The sequence below is a fragment of the Sinocyclocheilus grahami genome, unplaced genomic scaffold, assembly GCF_001515645.1.
Source record: "Sinocyclocheilus grahami isolate Dianchi unplaced genomic scaffold, SAMN03320097.WGS_v1.1 scaffold1164.1, whole genome shotgun sequence".
Taxonomy (NCBI): domain Eukaryota; kingdom Metazoa; phylum Chordata; class Actinopteri; order Cypriniformes; family Cyprinidae; genus Sinocyclocheilus; species Sinocyclocheilus grahami.
The window spans coordinates 287,802-304,426 of NW_015506343.1; the positions used below are offsets into that span (position 1 = coordinate 287,802).

The 16,625-nt window shown below is 38.2% G+C and overlaps 2 protein-coding genes across 2 annotated transcripts in view; one reads left to right on the plus strand and one right to left on the minus strand.

Annotated features, from left to right (window-relative positions):
* The window catches only part of LOC107567515 (immunoglobulin superfamily DCC subclass member 3-like), a 22,174-nt gene extending 19,790 nt beyond the window's left edge, over positions 1 to 2,384 (plus strand). Inside the window, exons 12-13 of the mRNA XM_016253206.1 lie at positions 50 to 170; positions 2,357 to 2,384. Coding sequence (XP_016108692.1) covers positions 50 to 170; positions 2,357 to 2,384 — 149 coding nt within the window. The remainder of the gene's footprint in view (positions 1 to 49; positions 171 to 2,356) is intronic.
* An 8,496-nt stretch (positions 2,385 to 10,880) lies between these two features.
* The window catches only part of LOC107567517 (gonadotropin-releasing hormone II receptor-like), an 8,352-nt gene continuing 2,607 nt past the window's right edge, over positions 10,881 to 16,625 (minus strand). The window contains exons 2-3 of the mRNA XM_016253207.1: positions 12,998 to 13,049; positions 10,881 to 11,382 (exon numbers count right to left, since the gene is read on the minus strand). Of these exons, the coding sequence (XP_016108693.1) occupies positions 10,973 to 11,382; positions 12,998 to 13,049 (462 nt within the window). The 3' untranslated portion in view covers positions 10,881 to 10,972. The remainder of the gene's footprint in view (positions 11,383 to 12,997; positions 13,050 to 16,625) is intronic.

A 16,625-nucleotide genomic window follows, 5' to 3' on the forward strand; every position in this document is an offset into this window, starting at 1 on the left:
TGGTTTGTGTGTGTGTGTGTGTGTGTGTGTGTGTGTGTGTGTGTGTGAGCAGCGGGTGAGAGTGTGTGTGACTGCGAGGGCTCCATGACGGCTCTGGTGGTTGGGATCCACATCGGCATGGCCTGCATCATATTCTGTGCTCTCTTCCTGATGTTTGGCTATCGGCACAGGTGCGTCTGTCGTTCTCACCGTCACTCATACTGCGATTATCAGACACAGCTGACTCTGTGTGTGTGTGTGTGTGTGTGTGTGTGTGTGTGTGTGTGTGTAGCTTCTTCTGTCAGAAGGGTTCTCAGGGTGACTGGAGTGTTTCTCAGAGAGACGCCGCAGCTAAAGAAGCCAGCATCCGAGCAGCCGACGCTATCGAGCTCACACCACAGGTGAACATCACCCACATCAATACAGACCTGGAGACATGGAGATTCACACAGAGAACCTCATGATGGACTTCTGTTGTGTTTATATGTAAAGCTAATTAAAGTGACTAAATTATTTTAGCATTGTAGAATAAATGCATTTTAGAATAAATAAAAAAATCTTTAAGCATTACAGAATAAAAGCATTTTTGAATAAGTAAAAAATTATTTTTGCAATATAGAACAAATGCATCTTTGATTAAATATTTTTTAGCACTATAGAATAAAAACAAAACACTTTTAGTGTTAAATGAAATAGATTTTAGAATGCATTATTGCATTATAGAATAATTACATTTTAGAATTTTAGAAAAATGTTTGCATTAAAGAAAATACATTTTAGAATAAATTAAATCTATTTTAACATTATAGAATAAATACATTTAGAATAATTGCATTTTAGAATGAAGAAATAACATTAAAGAAAGAAGCATTTTAGAATAACTTTAACAAATACTTTTAGCATTATACAATAAATACATTTAAGAATACATTTCTTTACATTATAGAATAAATCCGTTTCAAAATAAAAACAATACTTTGAGCATTAAAGAAAGAAGTATTATACTTTCAGCATTATAGAACAAAATGATTTTCAGAATACATTTTTGCATTATAGAATAATTGCATTTTACAATGAAGAAATAATACTTTTGCATTAAAGAAAGAAGCATTTTAGAATAAATTTAACAAGCACTTTTAGTATTATAGATTAACGGCACTTTAAAATAAATACTTTTAACATTATATACATATAAGAATACTTTGTTTGCATTATAGAGTAAATGCATTTTAGATAATACATCCAGCATTTGAGAATAAAACACGCACTCATGTGTCATAAATGAATAATCATATATAATTAGTAATGAACTGTCCCGGTGTTCCTCAGGCTGCTGCAGCGGAGCCTCAGTGTCAGGTGATGATTGAACCTCAGGCTGATTCTGGCACCGGATGAGACACCTCTACCCCCCCAACACCCCCTTCAGCTGTACAGCGAGCGCTTCTCTCTCACCGAAGCCTTACACTGAACTCAGCTCTCACACACACACACACACACACACAAACACACATTCAGCATTCAAAACGACATGCGGCACCTCTTCCAAACCTGAGTGACCTACATAGACAACATCCTAGACATCATGCAGCATCACACATTTAGCATAAATACACACACATAAACTGGGTTAAATGGTCAGAATTCCCTCGACTTATTTCCCAGTGCATTCCAGGATTGCAGTGGGTCGTGGGTTCGATTCCCAGGGAATGTATAGCTTTAATTCATTAGATATACAAGCATCTGCCAAATGCATGAATGTAAAGGATGCATGCTTTTCTTTTAACCCTTATTTAGCCAGGCAAGTTCATTAAGAAGAAGTTCTCATTTTCAATAACAGCCTGGCAGGAGAATTAATATCTCCTGAGAAGCATGCTGTCTTAGAATGAGTTGTCTATAGATTAATACAGCTAGCGATGCCTTCGGTGCTGTCTATGCAAGCAACTTACTAGGTTTGGAACAGAGCTCTGTTTTAAACACACATTTGATGAAATATTGCTAATGTTACTAACGAATAACAAACTGAACTTTATCCTGCTAAACCAAAAACACATGTTCTATGTGACTGAACAGATGACGAGTTAGTCTGTTATAGTATTAGATGGGTGCCTGTCGTGTGATTGGACATTAATTATTCAATGTATGTGCAGCTGAAGCCCCGCCCTTTCCTTAAGCCCCTCCCACTCCACCCAAACTGTCTCCGTCCAAAGAGCCGTGCCTCCGTCTGTCTGCTGCTGCTGCTGCTGCTGCTGCTGGGAAAAACACTCTACCTCAACCACACATGTCTTCAAACGGGTCCTCTCGGGCCCGTCAGAACCTCTGGTGGCGACGAGTTTGAGCTCTGCTGTGACTGCTGATGTTTTACGAGACTCTTTCTCAGATTTTGGGATGAGAAGAAGCTTCTGTGAAAGTTGAGGGACGTCCAAAGAACTTCTGCTTCTCTTTTCTTTCTTCAGGATGTTCCACAAACACACTGATGCTTCCTTTCCGGTCGTTTATACAATTGTTTTCCATACGGCAAAAAATATTGATTTTAAAATATATTTTTTAATATACGTCGAAATATACAAAGAAATGGGCAAAAATATATATTTGGCAAAAAAAAAATTTTTTTTTTTTTACATGAATACATTTTATTTCAATATATTTTTTGGCCATTTTTCGTGTATTTTTGAAAATATATTTATTTAAAGCATTTATACATTTTGCCTTCCATAGATTTCAAACCAAGGAAAAATACTCAGATGTCACATTTGAAGAAAAATCAGCAAAAAACATAATTTATAATTTAAAAAAAGTTTTGACAAGTACAATAACAAGCCATTCCATCCAAGTTGAATGTTTTCTTGCCCTGAAATACATTTTGAAATTGGAATATGAAGGTTGAAACTAAATATAGTTTCAATTTCAAAAATATATTTCACTGTTTGCAACATATATTTAAAATAGCCAGAAAATAATATATATATTTTTTGCTGTATGGGTTGTCTTCCTGGTTACTTTCAGTCGTGATGGTGATTAAACCAGAAAACTGACCAGCTGACCATTAACCAAAGCTAAACGCACTCATTAGCTCGAGCTCGTAACATGATGATGATGATGATTACCTCAAAGACACAGATTCTATTCTAGAAATTATAACTAATAATAATAATAACTAGCAGATATTGGATATATTTTCATATGTTAAACCCGAAAATAAGACCAGCTACTTTGTTTGTGGTGTTGAAGCTGAACTTGCCAAATAGGGTTAGTGTTGAGACCAAATACCTCGTATTTCTTCTTCTAACGCACATGAAGGAGCCCGGAGCCGAAGATGGCGTTCATGTGTGTCTGTGTGCTTAACTAACCGGTTTAACACACTCTTCACTGTTGGAATAGTTACCAAAATAACACGTTGTAGGATTCACGCAAAAGTCTTTAAACCTTTCGGACTCTGATTCTTGTTGAAACACGAAAAACAAAACCAAAATGTACAAATTTAATAAAACAACAAGATTATAAACTGAGGCCAAATTGTTTAGACAAAGCGAGTGGAGAAGCGTCTGTTCTCTTGTAGAACTTAGATTTATTTTCCCACGGATGAAAAGTTCTTTTTCTGCTTGATTTGGGAAATATTGCCAAAATAGATGTACGATTGTTCTTTAATGTTATTCTTATAGTACTGTTGCTGTTCTTTTGTTTGGCGTTTAATTCTTTTAAATTTGATTTCTTCTCTCTTTCTGTAGAATTAAAATGTTAGGAGTTTGAAACGAGTAGATTGTTGATTGCAACAAACAAAAAAAAGAAAGAATTCCTCATGTTTCTAAGGATTCACAGTCATTCCAGGTGTGATTTTATAGCGTTATTGTTGAAGAAAGCACCTCAAGACTCTGAAATTTGCTGCTTTTGGATCTAATGGACTCTTTTATATTCCAGATTGATGAAATGTTCATATGTGACTGATTGCTGAACATGTCTATTGTTTAGGAGAAATCGTCTAGTCGAGTAGATGCTGATTTTAAATGCTTGTACCAATGAGAGAAGTGATGCTTTAACCTTCAGGATTGTTCTTTTCTCAGCACCAAACGCTCCTGTAGCTTTACCCTGCTGTTACCGACATTCGGCTGATGAAACTCGTGATGCATCAGATCGCAATAGTTTTATTCTCTGCCAGTCATCGTGAGTTTCTCAGCTGAAATATTATGTTTTCTTCCTTCGGTCGGTTGTAATGAACCTCTGTGCCAAATAAAACAGCGTTACGTAGAACGTTACGTGTTACATGTTTCATTATTTCTGGGCTGAAATGAATCTTCAATATTACTTGTATTTCTACAGCATTCATACTCCGATTAATGTTGTATCCCGCAATGCAAACCGTTTCCAAACTAGGCAAGGCAAGGCAAGTTTATTTGTATAGCACATTTCATACACAATGGTAATTCAAAGTGCTTTACATAAAAGAAAATAAAAAAATAATCACAACAATAAAACAAGGAATTTAAAAACTTTGAAAATGATTTAAAAAATTGATTTAAGAATTTTAAAATTTTAAAAAGAAAACGATTATACATAAAAAAATAGTGGGACATCGCACAGTGCTCATTCAATAAATGCACTGCTAAACAGATGAGTTTTGAGTCTGCATTTAAATGCGACTAATGTTTTAGCACATCTGATCTCTTCTGGAAGCCGGTTCCAACTGCGGGCAAGTGCCTGAGAGTGCAAGTGTCTGAGAGTGCAAGTGCCTGAGAGTGCAAGTGTCTGAGAGTGCAAGTGCCTGAGAGTGCAAGTGCCTGAGAGTGCAAGTGTCTGAGAGTGCAAGTGTCTGAGAGTGCAAGTGCGAGAATGCAAGTGTCTGAGAGTGCAAGTGCCAGGCTGCAGCCAGACCCTTTTGGATTCTTCTGGCCACAAATTCTATTGAGTGAGAATACGCAACTGCATTTGAATGACTTTCAATGGAGGAAGATGTTATACTCATAATGGTGTAGTTACGAAATCTACCCGCAGGGGTTAACTAAACCACGCTAACCAGCTAAACCAGCCCAGCTAGTCTACCTGCCCAGAAACTGACGACTGGTGAGAAAAATCAGAGACAGTCATCAACAGGTTTGAAAATGTGCTTTTTTTAACCACAAAGTAAAAACAGAATGTAGCATAGTTTCTGTAAGCTGATCCAGAGTCAGACCTGCTTCACTTTCAGTGTGTGAACGAGTTCATATCTGCTCTCAAACACACATATCAGCTTCACAGCAGCTCAGATTCACTCCACACTAAATATAGAAACTGCTTACGGAGGACAGAAGGTGTTTGTTCTCACAGGATCATCAGAAGTGATGCTACAGCAGATAAACAGTGCTGCTGCCTTCTCATTTAAAATTCATCATCATAATATATGAATGAAAAACAGCAGATTGAGATCTCATTAATGAAAATGTTGTGATCTCTGCAGCAGATTCTCTCAGAAACATGTTCAGTTCATGTTTCCCCCAAAATAAAAAAAATAATAAATCATGTATGGAAAAAAGTAATACAATTTTGTGCTTAATTGTTATAAAAAATAATGCAAGATATTTTGCATTATTTTCATTACTTTTTTCATTTTCATTTCTGTAATACAAAAAATTTAATAATAATAATTGTAAATTTAGAACAATTTCACAACTGTATTACAGTAATGAGTTTTTTTAATGAGAATTTGAGCTTATTTCCCATGAAAATAATGTCACATTGCAACATATCAGTATTTATTAAAAGATGAAATTTCATTTTCTCATTTTCTTTGTTAAATATAATACATGACTTCATTATTTTGATCTTGGTGTGAAATATGACCTGCACATGTTCTGAAGTTCAGGCCAAAATGTCAGAGACAGTGATGCATGAATAATTAAAGCAGCAGCTCTGTCTCTGTGTGTGTGTGTGTGTGTGTGTGTGTGAGTGTGTGTGTGTGAGAGAGCATGTGTGTGTGTGTGTGAGTGTGAGAGTGTGCGTATGTGTGTGAGAGCGTATGTGTGTGTGTGAGAGCGTGTGTGTGTGTGAGTGTGTGTGTGAGTGTGTGTGTGTGTGTGAGAGCGTGTGTGTGTGAGTGTGTGTGTGTGAGAGAGCATGTGTGTGTGTGTGTGAGTGTGCGAGTGTGCGTATGTGTGTGAGAGCGTATGTGTGTGTGTGAGAGCGTGTGTGTGTGTGAGTGTGTGTGTGAGTGTGTGTGTGTGTGTGAGAGCGTGTGTGTGTGAGTGTGTGTGTGTGAGAGAGCATGTGTGTGTGTGTGTGAGTGTGCGAGTGTGCGTATGTGTGTGAGAGCGTATGTGTGTGTGTGAGAGCGTGTGTGTGTGTGAGTGTGTGTGTGAGTGTGTGTGTGTGTGTGAGAGCGTGTGTGTGTGTGAGTGTGTGTGTGAGTGTGTGTGTGTGTGTGAGTGTGTGTGTGCGAGTGTGTGACTGTCTGTGAGTGTGTGTGAGAGAGTGTAAGTGTGAGTGTGTGTGTGTGTGTGATGGGTCAGTGTATTTCGACCTGAGGATGAGTGCAGTCCTGCCAGTGTTGCCATGGAAACGGGTCATCCCTTGTCACATGACCTTGTCTCTGACCGCAGTGCGCTGACAGTCCTCATGAATAATTCAGCACTTTAAATGCTACTCACTGCGAAACTGCTTCACACTCACTAACACACTCACTAACACACTGAAAATCGTTTGGCAAGCAACATTTCATTGGGAAGTATTTCTTCATATTACAGAGGAGAGGTTTCGCTAACTTCTGGAAGCTTTTAAAAGTATGAAATGGAGCAGGAGTGATCGTCACATGACATTTACAGCTCATGTGATTGGCTGTAAATATTAATGCGGTGTCATGAGGCTTGCGTGACAAAACTACATTTCCCATCAGTCTTTGCGGCCACATAAAATAGGCACAGATCGGACAAGCATCACTTGTACATGTAACGCTCTCCTTTTATTCACACTAGCGCTTTAAAGATTTTAGCGTTTATTAAAATGTCGTCGATTAAATTGTCATCATGTGACTGACCTTCAGTGTTGACGTGTGTTTGATGTAATGCAATGGTTTTTTTTAGTGTTGCAAAAATGTTAACAAAGCGTTTATGAACCATTGTTAATTTTAACAATCTGTTGGCAAAAATCTGTTTGCAAAATCAAAACGTGATTCCAGTTTGATCCGTGATGCTGAGATTGATCAAACCTGAATAAAGGTGAAGGCAGAAAGCCGTGATCTGACAGGCTTCAGTCTCTCTGCTGCCCCCTGCAGGTCTGGAGCCACTGCAACACTGGAGGCTCAGGGAAGTTCACCTGAAGATGTTTAATTATAAATGGCAAGACACCGCAGTTCATGTCAACATGATGACTAGGATATACTTCTGGTACAATGATGAACATATTTTAAACAGATTTGACACTACTTTAGATTGTGTTATGGTCAGTCTGAAATGCCCAAGCAACGTCTGTTGTCAAAGTATTTCTGTATAATTGCCTCCCAGAACTTTCTTACACGACTGCGTTCACATCTGCCTCCGAAAGCACTGACCGCATTTATTGTGTTTCGTAATTGATTATATATTCAGTGGCTTCTCCTGTTTTCTTAGTGATATTTAGTGCCAGTTTATCAGGGCGTGACTATTTTGTTCCCTTTGACTCGTTGGATGGAAATGGTACTTATTTCAATTTTGCACATAAGTTAAATTCGCATCTTTGGATGGAAACGTGGCTTGTGAGACTCGCCGTCTGAATGATTGAATGTGATGGCGCTTGGACGTGAAAGCTCTGACGCACTGCAGAGATGATCTGAAGATCTTCACGGACACTCCTGGGATCCCAGAAAGCTCTTAGTCAGTCACTTTACAAGCATTCAATCCATTAAACATCATCCTCCTTCCTTTCTCATTCAGCGTGTTAACTGAGGAGAGCAGGAATGCTAGAACTAAATATAGATAGAGAGTGAGTGTGTGTGTGTGTGCGTGCGTGTGTGTGTAAGAGTGTCTGTGAGTGAGTGAGTGTGTGTGTGTGTAAGAGTGTGTGTGTATGTGTAAGAGTGTGTGTGTGTGTGAGAGAGAGTGAGTGTGTGTGTATGTAAGAGTGTGTGTGTAAGTGTAAGAGTGAGTGTGTATGTGTAAGAGTGTGTGTGTGTATGTGTAAGAGTGAGTGTGTATGTGTAAGAGTGTGTGTGTGAGAGAGAGTGAGTGTGTGTAAGAGTGTGTGTGTGTAAGTGTGTGAGTGTGTGTAAGAATATGTGTGTGAGAGTGAGTATGTGTGTGTGAGTGTAAGAGTGTGTGAGAGTGAGTGCGAGTGTGTGTGTAAGAGTGTGTGTATGTGTGTGTGTAAGAGTGTCTGTGAGTGAGTGAGTGTGTGTGTGTAAGAGTGAGTGCGAGTGTGTGTGTAAGAGTGTGTGTGTAAGAGTGTCTGTGAGTGAGTGTGTGTGTGTGTGTAAGAGTGTGTGTGTATGTGTAAGAGTGTGTGTGTGTGTGTGTATGTGTAAGTGTGAGTGTGTGTATGTGTAAGAGTGTGTGTGTGTGTATGTGTAAGAGTGTGTGTGTGTGTGTGTGTGAGAGAGTGAGTGTGAGTGAGTGTGTGTATGTGTGTGTGTATATGTGTAAGAGTGTGTGTGTGTGTGTGTGTGTGAGAGAGAGTGAGTGTGAGTGAGTGTGTGTGAGTGTGTGTAAGAATATGTGTGTGAGAATGAGTATGTGTGTGTGAGTGTGTGTGAGAGTGAGTGCGAGTGTGTGTGTGAGTGTGTGTGTAAGAATATGTGTGTGAGAATGAGTATGTGTGTGTGAGTGTGTGTGAGAGGGAGTGCGAGTGTGTGTGTGAGTGTGTGTGTAAGAATATGTGTGTGAGAATGAGTATGTGTGTGTGAGTGTGTGTGAGAGGGAGTGCGAGTGTGTGTGTGAGTGTGTGTGTAAGAATATGTGTGTGAGAATGAGTATGTGTGTGTGAGTGTGTGTGAGAGGGAGTGCGAGTGTGTGTGTGAGTGTGTGTGTAAGAATATGTGTGTGAGAATGAGTATGTGTGTGTGAGTGTGTGTGAGAGTGAGTGCGAGTGTGCGTGTGTGTAAGAGTGTGTGTGTGCGCGTGTGTGTGTGTAAAAGAGTGTGTGTGAATGTGTAAGAGTGTGTGTGTGTGTGAGAGAGAGTGAGTGTGTGTAAGAGTGTGTGTGTGCGCGTGTGTGTGTGTAAGAGTGTGTGTGTATGTGTAAGAGTGTGTGTGTGTGTGAGAGAGAGTGAGTGTGTGTGTATGTAAGAGTGTGTGTGTAAGTGTAAGAGTGAGTGTGTATGTGTAAGAGTGTGTGTGTGTGTGTGTAAAAGAGTGTGTAAGAGTATGTGTGTGTGAGTGGGTCTAAGAACAGAAGGCAGGGTCAGGACGAGCAGGTTGACTGTGTTTAATTGGCTGTATTAACAGCTGATATTTCTGACAGTGTTTGTGGTGCAGCATGGGTTCAATTTACAGAAAAGGAAGAACTGATCAAATGTATACATTGAATGCAACATTAGTCACTTTGGATAAAAGCATCTGCCAAATGCATAAAACTGCATATTGAGATCTTCGTGAAGCAGCATTGAGCTTAAGATGAGTACTAAACTAGAAACAGTGTTTGAGTTATTCTCTGTGAAATAACTAGAATTTATTACTTTTGCATGGGCAGAAATTCAGAGCAAAAGTCACATAACTCTGCACAGGATCGATGCTTCTGCACCATTATATGTATATCAGTGATTTTGTTTTCCAGTACAGATATCTTAAATCAGAATACATTCATTGGAAATGCTAAATGACACGAGATATTAAGTCTTGTTTAATGAGAAATTTAAGAAATATCAACTTGTTTTGAAGTTGATTCTTCTGACCCCATTAGCAGATATTTGTTCTTGTTTTAATCATAAATTTAATTCATTTTATCATTAAACAAGACGTCTTATCTCAAGTCATTTTGCACCTCCAGTAAATATATCTTGATTTAAGAATGTTTAGATGTTTGTGCTGGAAAACAAGACAAAAATACTGACAGAGAAGCACTTTTTGCAGTGTCTGTGTTGGCGATTTTGGGTCAGAATGTGTTTTAAAGTGGACCAGATTCAATGCCGGTCAAGATTTTTATGCAAAAAAAGGCCTAAACAAAGTTTTATGCAAACAATAACAGTCACTCTGCATGCAAACACACACAGCTTAACACACACAGCGTAAACATACAGACGTTTCAGTGCGTCCAGCTGCTTTAATAACAAAAGCCACGCTGTGAAATCTGTGAAGTTATTCTAAAACTGCAGAGGCTTCTGGGTAAATCTGCTCTGAGCTCCTTTCATTAGTTGTGCATGTACCCCGCGGCTCCCAGGTTAAATGAAAAAAAAGAGTACATTTCTATAATGTACTTAAAGTGCTCTACTTGATCTTAAGAAGTACTAAAGAATCAATGATACGTTTCCATGCAATTTCCATTAGTCTTATTACTCGCTAAGAATTGTGGTTATTTTGTACTGCCATTATTCACATTACCCCACTGCACAGCACAAATGATGGACTCGGAAAGAGCAGGTGTGTTACTGGCCGCTCTTTTAATTTATTTACGTCTAATGCAAAACACGTTTGTATGGTTGTATTCCATGCTTTTTCGGTGCCATAGCAATGTGATGGCAATTAGTTTGTCTACGCTGCCGTCGTGTTCTACTTTGTATATTTAGATTAAAATTGGCGTACGCCACCTATGTTAATACAATTGTGCTTGCTGCGATTATGAGCTTAATCGCATTATTTAGATCGAAGTATTGCGTTTACATGAGGTATAGTTTAATCGCAATAATTGTCAAAAGCTCATTATAATCGCATTAAGAGGGTGCATGTAAACGCACTGACTTTTAGTATATTAAGTATAAAATAGTGCGTGAAAATAGAGCACTTTAAGTACATTATGGAAGTGTACTCTTTTAACCTGGGCTCTTCAGAGTCTGAAGCGTGTTCTGATGCAGACGCTCCGTCAAACCCGTCGTGAACTGGAGTCGTGAGGATTGAGACGTGGTTTATGCGCTCTTCACGCTGGCCGGGTCAGACTCGTGTTCTCCGTGTCGGGCCGAGAGCCGGTCCAGAGAGCACGGCGAGTCTGCGGGCGTCCGGCAGCGGCAGCAGCGGGCGAGATCGGCGCGGAACGAGGGCGTGTAGAGGCCGTAGATCACCGGGTCGCAGCAGGTGTTCAGGTTGCCGAACACGAAGAGCAGGTGATGGATGTACTCGGGCGTGACCTTCAGCATCTCCGGCTGGAACCAGTACCAGATGCCCAGCAGATAGTAGGGCGTCCAGCAGACCACGAACGACAGGACGATGATGATGGTCATCTTCAGCGTCTTCATCCGGGCCTTCGGGATCATGTCTGTGCCGCTGCGTCTCAGAGACTCGCCCGCTGCAGACACAAACACAGCATCAGCGATCAGAGCTGTTCCTCAAACAGAAGAGCGTTGCGTTCGCAACATTAAGGTCATGGGTTTGATTCCCAGGGAATGCATGAACTGATTTACATTTATGCATTGGACAGATGCTTTTAACTAAAGCAACTTACATTGCATTCAAGGTACACATTTAATCAGTTCATGCTTTCCAGGGGAATGAAACCCATAACCTTGGCGTTGCAAGCATTATGCTCTTCTGTTTGAGTTACAGGAAGGCTAAAACTAAAACTGATCAAACACAGCTTGAATGCAATACAAGTCAGATAAAACATCTGCCAAATGCATGAATGAAAATGTGAAATTAGTCATTTGTTTTTGTCATTTTGATAGTTTTTTTTCAATATGACCATATGGTTTTTTACTTTTTTCATTTTTAGTTTTAGTTATTTTAGTACATCAACTTAAACAGTGTTAATTTTGACAGGCATTTTTGATTTAGTCTTAATGTTTAATAGTCTTAGTCACATTTTAGTCATTTGAGTCTTTCATAGTTTTAGTCGACGAAAATCATTGCATTTTTGTCAACTTTTAGTCATTACTTTTAGTCAAACTGCAGTCACCAACATTTATTTTGGTAGCTATTTTATATGTAGTCTTCAAACAAATATAGTAATTAATTTCTTCTCTCTTCAGACCAAATCAATTAAGCTTATGAGAAATTTGAATCAAGGATTGAATTTGGAAAAACTTGAATAAATGACAATTTTCATTTTTGGGTGAACTGTTCCTTTAAGAGTAGCGAAAACGGAGCAACTTCTAAAAATTATAGTTGTTCATATAATATAGATAATATATATAATTTATACATTTTGAAAAAGAAGCACAATAAGACAAATACAAGAGAGATACAAATTAAATTAATTTTTCAATTCATATTTACTTAACATCATTTATTTAACATCTTGACACGGATAGGTACTTAATTAGGAATGCTGTCCCTTTAAGACGGAAGGCATGCATGTAATACTGACACACGTTCAGTTTTCACCCACCTGTTTACGTTCACTTAATCCATAACCAACTGTATTTGCGTGAGATACTCTACACGATAGACATTTGGACTGCTGTGTGTGTATTTGAGCTGAGAACTGATCGCGCGCTGTATATGAGAACTGAAGAAGTGGAGCGTGCGCGAAAGAGAGGACTTCTATCAGCGCTAACTTCAAGCTGGACTCACACTACAGGATTTTGCTGTCACGGACAGATTTCCACAGTCTGCGACAAAACCCCCCAATCGTGACCAAATCGGTGCTTGTTGCGGTCGCCGAAGCTCGTTAAGTATGAGCAGGTCAGCGACGTGATCCGAACCGGTCTCGATCTATCACAGACACTACGATATTTTCAAACCTGTTTGATATTATCGCCACGCGATCTCGTAATGTGAGCGACACAATGACAAGGTGGAACTAATCCAGCCAATCACAGTGCAGATGGTATAAACACTCTTATCATGCCTCTTTATGAACCGACATGAAAAGCCAAAATTCATCAAATCAACTAACTAGAAATAAATTTAACAAATGCATAGGCTATATTTTGTGTATATAATACCATGTTTCCGTGCACTGTTTAATTACCTCCAACTCTTTCTGCAGTACTGACAGTCCACGTCTTCCAAGCCATATTCTCTTATGTCGTGGTTTCTTCTTTCTTTCTGATAAAATAACTGCACAGACCAATTGAAGGGCCAGTTGATCATCCATGCCTGAAGAAATGGCCTATAATCACTGAAATTTCTCGCGAGAATTTATGTGAGAAAACGTATTTTCGCTGATGGTCGGGAACTGAATGTTTTGTAGTGTGCGCACCTCATGAGCGTTGTGTTGTGTAGTATGCGCGCAGCTATGACAAGACCACGACAGATGAGATCAAATCTTGTTGCGTAGTGTGAGCAACACAGTGATTGGACTAGTCTTTCAATCCTGTAGTGTGAGCCCGGCTTTAAGTTAATCGACAACGAATTGTGACTCCTGGGAGAAACGGGACGTCTGGTCACCTTATCCCTAACCCTTCGGTGCTGAGGCCATTGTTTCAGATCGCTAGTTCGAATTTTGGTAGCCTATCCGTCCACTGCGGCTGCCATACTGAGACTAGATATGCAAACGCCCCTTATCCGATTGCAATCCAATGACAGGGACACACATTTTGAAGGACAAGACAGTAGCCTATAGGACAGGGATCCTCAAATCTGGCCCACGAGATCCACTTTTCTGCAGAGTTTAGCTCTAACCCTAATCAAACACACCTGAGCATGCTAATCAGTGTCTTCAGGATCATTAGAAAATCACAGGTAGGAGAGTCTGATCAGGGTTGGATCAAGATTTGAGGAACCCTGCTATAGGATGTATTTTGAATGTCCGGTAGTCCTCAAATAACATTATAGTCCCGTCTCGTCTTGTTAACGAAGACGCGGCATAAATTTCGTCATCGTTTTTATCATCAGATATTAGTTTTAGTTCGACAATGTCTTGTCTTAGTCACAAGGCGCGTTTCCATTACCCTTCAAATTGTGCAGATTTAAAATGCGAATTGAAAATACGCCTAATGGAAACGCGTCAATTTCGCAAAAACGGCCATATATCGCAAAAAAAGTTTTTACGCTCGCATGAGGTGGTTTTTCAGGCAATGCGAAAAAGGATTGATTCGCAAAACTGCAATGGAAACGGCTTTTTCGCATTTACAGGTCACATGGTGTATGTAAAAAGTCATATGATCATTCTTCAATGTACTATAACCTCCAAGAAACACTTCATAAGTGGCCGCGCTCTAGTATAAGGGGCTTTCCCTACTCTTAATGCTTAGACAATTTACACTGCACACGTCTGCGGTGCAGTGTGGCTCTGATACGGCCACTCAATACTTGTGTTTATGTTTTTATACAGTCTATGGTTTATTCCAGCCGCGCCACGCACGTTTCTGAAGCGGCTCTCTGTGCTGCTTCTGTAAAGATCCACACATAAGCCTCTTTTGAATAAATATAGCCAAAATCCCACCAAAATCTGTTGCCATGACTTATCGCGAGAGGCAAAAGGTTACATTTAAGTCTCATAACATTGGTTAATGGAAACGCCGTCATTTCGCAATACTTTTTTATCGACATTTATAAAATATCGCCAAAGTTTTGCGCAAATCTGTAATGAAACGCGCTTACTGAAAAAATGTTGGTTAACGAATATTTTTCGTTGTCGTCTTCGTTGACAAAATTAACACTGAACTTAAACCAATCAAAAATTAAATAAATAATAAAAATACGTTTAAAATAAGTTTTTTTCCATATTTTACTTCAGTTCAGATTTTTAATTCAAATTAAAAATGTTCTTTATGATTTTAGTCTGATTAACAATGCTCTTCATATTCATCTGCTAAAAACAATTTAACATCCAAAAAATTCAATTAAATGTATATATATAAAAAAAATAAAAATGACACATGAACCTGCAATGTTTTTAAATGCTTATGTAAGTGAAGATGGCACAACTGTAGAGTCTTTGTCAGGGCAGGGTGGTGATATTTTTGTGATGTCTCTAAGCTTATAAAAACATCTAGCAAACCCTCATGAATATCTGACCTTGTTTGTTGCCCTTGGCAGGAATCAAGTGACCGTAGAGTCAGATCTGAGCAAAGCTCTCGGGGCTTCAGAGGGAGGAAAATAGAAGCTGCGCTGATCCGACACTGCTGCGATATTAAAATAAGTTTTTTTCCATATTTTACTTCAGTTCAGATTTTTAATTCAAATTAAAAATGTTCTTTATGATTTTAGTCTGATTAACAATGCTCTTCATATTCATCTGCTAAAAACAATTTAACATCCAAAAAATTCAATTAAATGTATATATATAAAAAAAATAAAAATGACACATGAACCTGCAATGTTTTTAAATGCTTATGTAAGTGAAGATGGCACAACTGTAGAGTCTTTGTTACTAACTCTTAAAAAAACTGGACAGGTTTTTTAGTTTGTTTACTTTTCATTCATCACCTACAGAATCAAATCTTTACAACATACTGAAAATGTCCGTAAACATTTTAAAATGAAAATTAAATATCTTTTAAAAAATATTAAAGAATAATTTTGAGAGGAAAAAATATTAAAATGCAATTTTCAGTTATTTTAAAATATATGATTGGCCTGCAATCAAAATTAATTTTAAAACATATTAACAGCCCAAATACTAATCATTAAACTCTATAATTTAATAATAAACTTTATTCTATATACCAACACACACACAAATGTTGTTTAAAATAAAAAAGTAAATATGCATAATAAGAAAATTAAAATAAAATGTAACTCATAAATATGTGAGAAGGGCAGGGTGGTGATATTTTTGTGATGTCTCTAAGCTTATAAAAACATCTAGCAAACCCTCATGAATATCTGACCTTGTTTGTTGCCCTTGGCAGGAATCAAGTGACCGTAGAGTCAGATCTGAGCAAAGCTCTCGGGGCTTCAGAGGGAGGAAAATAGAAGCTGCGCTGATCCGACACTGCTGCGATATTACAGTAATCCACTGACTGCTGTTACTGTAGACATGTGACTGTGTGTTATCGAGCGCCTAATGGAGACGCTAAACCTGAGAGGGGCATTATAGGCATCTTCAGCGGCTAAAATCAACTCTTTTCCACACCTGCCAATTCAAAGGAACTGAGCAAATGTACCGGACATAAGGATTACTAACTGCTTATGTAACTTTGCATTGTGGGTATTGCAAATGTACTGTTGCCTTTATGATGATGAATTATTTACAGTTTTCTCTTGTATATCAGTGTCAGTCCAGCAGGTTATTGTTTCACTCATGGCATCATATCTTGCCATATAAGACAAAAAAATTAAATTGAGATTAAAAAGTCATAATTATGAGCAAAACATTTCTCATAATTTCAATGTTTTATGACTTTTTAATCTCATAATTGTTTTTTTCAACCTCATATTTATGGCTTTTATTTCATAATAATGATTTTGCGTGTCATACTTATGACTCATCTCAATTTATATTTTTATATTTTACTTTGTATCTTAATTATGGTTTAGTATGTCATAATTTTGAGTTTTTACCTTATAATTGACTTTTTATCTCATAATTAAGATTTTTATCTCAATTATAACATTTTATCTCATAATTATGTCATACTTTTGATTTGTCATAATCTCATTATTTCGATTATCTCATAATTATGACTTATTGTATCACTTAGACATTTATCTCATAGTCATGACTTTTTAATCTCA